We start from the raw sequence: 6,073 nt of genomic DNA, 5'->3' as shown, positions 1-6,073 counted from the left end.
AACCGTAGCTGTGAAGATTCGGGGTACACTTTTACGGTGAATCGCATCTCACATTAGTGCCACACAGTCAGGGAACGCACCTAGAGAGAGATTCCTACCTCTGATCAGTGCCATGCTCTGGAAAAGTGCAAAGCAGATAATGTGGCTCTGTGACGACGTGTTCAACATTGATTAAATGTTACATGAAGGCTGAGTCGATTGTGCGAATATAATAGCCACAAGTTTCAGCTGCTGCATACTAATCAAATTATCTGTATCGTCGTGTAGGGGAGTAAACGTAGGAGCATTCCGAGCCAGGAATTAATGTGATGGTAAATACTTGGTTGTGTTTCAGCTCCACGAAAATCGGTTTTTTTTCTAGCGGTGAGTCACTTATGAGTCAAAGGGAGATAATTCAAACCTGACGGTCTCCGTTTAATATGTATAAGTTGACTGAGACATAATGAATGGTCAGATGACTGGTTGGATGGTTGGATGAATACGTGAATTGGTGCTTGAGTGATTTAGTTTGATGGATAGAGAGATGGATAGATGGATAGATAGGGTAGGCTGGTGGATAGCTAGATAGACAGATTTATTCTGTTCTTATTCTATCCAGATAGATCTGAAGTCTGATCATGAATTAGAGGTTTTAAACTATTGTCCATATGCATCTTAATTCTCTTATTTTTATGTCACGATCTGAAGAACTTCATCTCGTAACCTTGAGTTGAAGTTGATAAAATTCAAGCATCGGTAATTGCAATTCGACGGGTAATCGTAGCAAAAATGTCTAGTTGAAAGTTTGATGTTTGGGGTCTTTCAGCGACTCTGAAAGTATTTGATTCTCTATTCTCTAAGTCCCATGTAGCTAACGTGATTTGTGATTGCCCCTGTCTCTAACTGAAATCACAAATGTTATTATTGACGATAAGTATGCAGTGGCGGACGTATGTAGGTTTCAGTGCCGTGACTGTGCAAATCCGTTCCGAGAGATCAATAACCTTTGAAGATTCCACGATATCTCACCACAGGCACGGACGAAACTTAGCGTCCTATTTCTGACATGTGTATCCCTGGTTCAATTCCATATCAGTTCTGTTCCTGCCATTAACGCGTTCTTATCAGCTCTACTAAAAACATTCTCACACGTTTCAATTGTGATTTGACGCAAGCATGGCAAGCAGCATGTCATTGGCGGAACGTTGATTAGATAGCCGAATGTTAAAGCTGGTTCTACATAGTGTTGGAAGTTTTGCAAACGTTATGATGTTCCTGTATTTTCATTGTCGAGTGAACAACGCCGGTATCCTTATTTACATATCATTGGTTCAACGCTGTGTTAGACGTGTAAGAACAGATTCAAAGCATCTTCAACATTTCTGCATTGTCAGTAAGAAAACAGCTATTGATCACTATTTCATCGTCAGATATTTTGCATCCAGCATTATGGCTCGGTTTATTACACTGACGAAGGTCTGGCGGTCAGGCTCGCTGACTTTATTAATGCATGTCATCGTGCCACAGTTGCTTTGACTGCTGCTCATATCAGTCACTTGATTGTCAGGTCCAGACTCAATTATTTACTGGCCACTTTCATACTAGTGGAACCGCTCCGAGTACAGAGTTAAAGCATAAACAATTTAAAAAATACACCCGCTGGCGTATATGCTTAAACTAACGCTTATGATGTCGCCAGAATCAACGCTATCTGCAGACAGGCCACGACAAGGGACAGATCAGACAAACACAGGACACTGACCTTACACCATACATCTGACGACTGCACTACAAGAGCAGCATAGAACACTGACACGGATGTCCTCAAGCACCCCATGACTGCTTCATATATGTCATGCATAATTGGGGGCAGTGGGGTAGTCTAGTGGTTAAAGCGTTCGCTCGTCACGCTGAAGGTCCAGGTTCGATTCCCCACATGGGTACAATGTGTGCATAATTGAATCTGCTGGTGTGACTTCGTGGCACGTTCTTTTCATCACTGGTAAGATAAGAGCACGATCACCCGTGTGTCAAATATAGACTAGATTTGTTTGAAAGGATGAGTGATGCAGTTGGGCGTAAAATAACATTCACTCACTGACACCAGGGCCTAGATTTTCGCTAAGCGCTAAGATAGTCGTAAGTTAATGTTAATGTATGGCACTTACGACTATCTTAGCGCTAAGAGAGCTTCGAAAATCTAGGCCCTGATCAATAGAGCTATCATACATCTGAATACAAACGCACCATTCGACAAAGCAAGTACACATATGCATCTGTTTGTCAGTACTATACTTCTGTTCCTGGGTCCCTTAAAGAAGTAAACGTCTGAGACACACATCGCCATGACAAACGTGTGAGACACACATCTCCGCTTTACCGACATTCTGCGCAAAGCGGCTTTAAACCTAACACACATACCTAATATATGCAGCCACAGTAAACAGACGTGTTAGGAACATATTATGAGCATTTGAAACATACCATCAGGTCAGGCGCACGCCGACTTGAAGTAAACTACAGCTTTGCCAAGTTTCAAGCTGTTGATGCCAGCATGTAACCGCTGTACTGGAGAGTGAAGATGAACAAAACATACCTCCTTAGGCGGCATAAAAAACACAAAAGATACATGAATGAAACTATTTTGTAATATACACATTATCATCTGATAACAACTGCGTATGAAAGGTCAAATCCTGCTTATCATATCACTGTGTAAAACGTTGCTGGTCTCGTCTGACAGTGTTGTCCGAGACAAATGTAAGCAAGCAATGGAAGAGCACTATAATGAGTTCTATAGCTGTATGGTAGTGGAATGCAAATAGTATCCCTATAATATAGTATACTCTGGCAGAAGAAAACAAATAAATAGGTAAAAATGTACATTCAAGAAACTCCGACGTACAAAAGGTTCATACCATTATGTGTTAGCCAAAATAATCTGCTATTTGGGATCAACAGACACATATAGAAACGTCAAATGGATATGTCGTTAAACGGATATGTCAGGAAATAAACCATGAGGGTAAGCGAGTAAAAGATTTTACGCCGTTTTCATAAACATTTCAGCCATGACGGGGAGAGGGGGGCCAAAGAATGGACTTCACCACCACACTGGAAATGGAACCCAGTCTTTGACTTGATAAAACAATGCTGTAACCATTCCCCTGTAACCACAATGCTGTTACACATGTAACCGCTAAACGTTTATGCGATACTATTTCCCCGCCGACATCACAACAACATCATCCATACAACCAACACCCTCTTCTTCACTTGATTCGAAGTACATGTTCATATCAACAGGAAGTATAAACCTACTGGAACTATTATACGAAATGTCAATGTGATATTGTGACATTATGCATATGTGACGATTCTGCAATTGTCAAAGCGTTCGTTGACTTGAGGAAATAGGGGAAAAGTACATTCACATAATGGTTTACCAAGTAACCACTAAGAAAACACATAGGTTGTATTTACATATATGTACATACATAGTTCAATGGCAATATTATAACAACATTGTTCAAGAATATAACAATGTTAACTCGCTTAAAAAGCTTCAAGGTTCTATTTATACATATTTAAATGAAAGTGACTATATTTTATCCTGAAGTTATACTTCTACATGCTGTTGGGATTTGACCAGTATAAAAACTACTAATGTCGTTGCTTTTTCCCCGTCAGTAACGGGTAACAATGCATTAATCTGTACAAGATGTGCACTAAATAAATATTATCATGTACCGTAACATTATTCTTTCAGTTCCATACAATCACAGAAATCAGACCTCTATAAAGATTAACACAGCGACCTTGTGTACAAATACAACATATTTGCATATATATTTCAGTGCAATGAAAGAGGGACATTCAACCTTAAGTAAATGTAGCAATGTAACAACTATACCTTTTACTTCTATGCATAGTGAATAGTGATAGGGGCTGTTCCTAAACCACACCCATTGGGCTGTGAGAATATGTACTTGGTAAAGTAAACAGCAATATATAATGATATGTCAAGTTCGTATCTTCATTTATGTACAATACCTTGCATGCCTGTTCTACACAACCGACGCCGCACCCCACGTCATCATGCCCCCTATCACAAAGCCGAAGTCACATTCCGAAGATCCCTACCAGACATTCAGCTGCTGAATATAGACACATAGCCCTCATTCACACTGTGGGTGTCCTTACTACACATTCAACCGTTGAATGTCTCTAGCCACTGAGCCATCATTCACAGTGTGAATGCCCATACCAACCTCTCAATGCAAGCACTGAGTTCCCATTCACAGTGTGAATGCCCATACCAACCTCTCAATGCAAGCACTGAGTTCCCATTCACGGTGTGAATGTCTTTAGTGCATCTTTAATCGTTTAACGTCTGAAACTGCTGATTCACGTCACACAGCCAACATGCACACGTTGAGTTCTCCAGAAATACAATCAATAATAACGCTGAGGATGCCTCATACCATAAAGCCAAAATCCCACTAACATCGCCCTGTCACACAAACCACCAGTCTTCTCACACAACCAACATTGGAGAAACATAGCCCAACCACACAACATCATTCCCAATCCCAGTGTCTGAACAAACAATCGCGCTTTGCATGCTCCATACCATACATCCAATATTCACACCATGCACTCATACGATTAAGTGCTGATTTGAATAAGACAAATTATTCTTCAGCTGTTTGTTATGTCCATCTGAGCACAATGCTGCATTGAAACACCTTGGCTAGAAACAACAAAGATGTGCGTTAAAGTAAACACCTGTCTGCTGATAAGCAACAGTTGGAAGGTCTGTCTTTATCAATATTTGTGAAGCCCAGCTAGTATCTGCCCTGTGTTTGTGTAACCCTCATATCATGAAATGAAGGGTTTTCAAAGTGACCGCCAGAAGAAAACTCCACCAAGAGCCTCTAAGATTCATCATAAGGGTTCTATTCCTCTCCATTCAACGCCTGTTTAAGTCGTGTGCTCTTATAATCAGCACTATAGACAATAGATGGCAAGATGACAGCCAAGGAGGTTACTATTATAAGGAAGTACACGACAAAGATAATTCTGTCGAGGATCAAAGCTGACGCCTTCCATTCTTTCACCATACTTTCGCGTCGGTCTTTGTCCGCCAAACGTTGCTTGTGAGCACGAATAAAATCTCTTAGTTCTCCTAGTTTGGAGTCAATTGATGCAATTGGGCCAGTAGTATGGGTGCATTTTAGATGTGTAAGTACTTCAGTTGAGGCCATAGGGTCCTGGCTCCACTTGGTGTCTTCCTCACCAGGGTTGCTGCTTGTAGCCGCTGCTTCCTCTCCTCTGTCTTTCTTCTGGAATGGTCGGACAAGGTCTTCCATGTGCAGCACCTTGGCGCATACGTCAAACAGTATCTACAACACACAGCATCGTGTTAGTCAGCACTTTGATCTCGTGTAATACAACACCTACAGTCACTGTCGTATACTTCCTACAATGGTGGCAATGGTGGCGATGTTGTATTATACAACATATGGGACTTCCCCCACCATACGTCACACTTTATGCTGACTTCCTTAACGACGGCCGGTGCTCTCTGGTTTTATAAACGTGGGTAACGTCCGCATGATTTCGTTATTGCCTCACACATCAAGCTGACAGCCACGATATAAATGAAATACTGCTCCAAGTGGCGTTACACCAAACACACTCACTATAATCATGTCTTACCAAAGTGTTGATGTACTATATAACAACGCTCAGGGTCGCCGACACATAAGTCTCGGCGTAGTATTGATCTCCTACAATACACAAGAGGTCGCCGTCCTCAGGAGCCTGTATATAGTGATGATCTCCAGTTAGCATTAACATTGAAACAGGTTAGAACCTTGAAATCCGCTTAGAGCGGTCAAACAAATGTGAGGATAGCCTTCATCAGGCGACTAGATCCTCTTATTATGCGTAACCCGACCATGGCTCATATTATTGCCAGCCTGTCCTATTCTGTTTTTGTTGATGATAGTGACACAGACAACGTACTCAATCAAACTGGAACGAGTTGCTGAAATCGTCAATGCTAAAATGTAAATATTTCAGGCAACTA

The 6,073-nt window shown here is 41.3% G+C and overlaps 1 protein-coding gene across 3 annotated transcripts in view; it reads right to left on the bottom strand.

The window, feature by feature from the left end:
• Positions 1-2,611: 2,611 nt before the first annotated feature.
• LOC124290232 (neuronal acetylcholine receptor subunit alpha-7-like) overlaps positions 2,612-6,073 on the bottom strand; it is a 45,707-nt gene continuing 42,245 nt past the window's right edge. For all 3 annotated transcript variants that reach the window (XM_046726946.1, XM_046726945.1, XM_046726944.1), the window contains exon 8: positions 2,612-5,384. In XM_046726946.1, the coding sequence (XP_046582902.1) occupies positions 4,938-5,384 (447 nt within the window). In that variant the 3' untranslated portion in view covers positions 2,612-4,937. The remainder of the gene's footprint in view (positions 5,385-6,073) is intronic.

This window comes from Haliotis rubra, unplaced genomic scaffold (genome assembly GCF_003918875.1).
Source record: "Haliotis rubra isolate DU_JTF1 unplaced genomic scaffold, ASM391887v1 Scf46, whole genome shotgun sequence".
NCBI classification, from domain to species: domain Eukaryota; kingdom Metazoa; phylum Mollusca; class Gastropoda; order Lepetellida; family Haliotidae; genus Haliotis; species Haliotis rubra.
The sequence above is the reverse complement of the archived record's forward strand: the minus strand, read 5'-3'. Positions and strand labels throughout refer to the sequence as shown.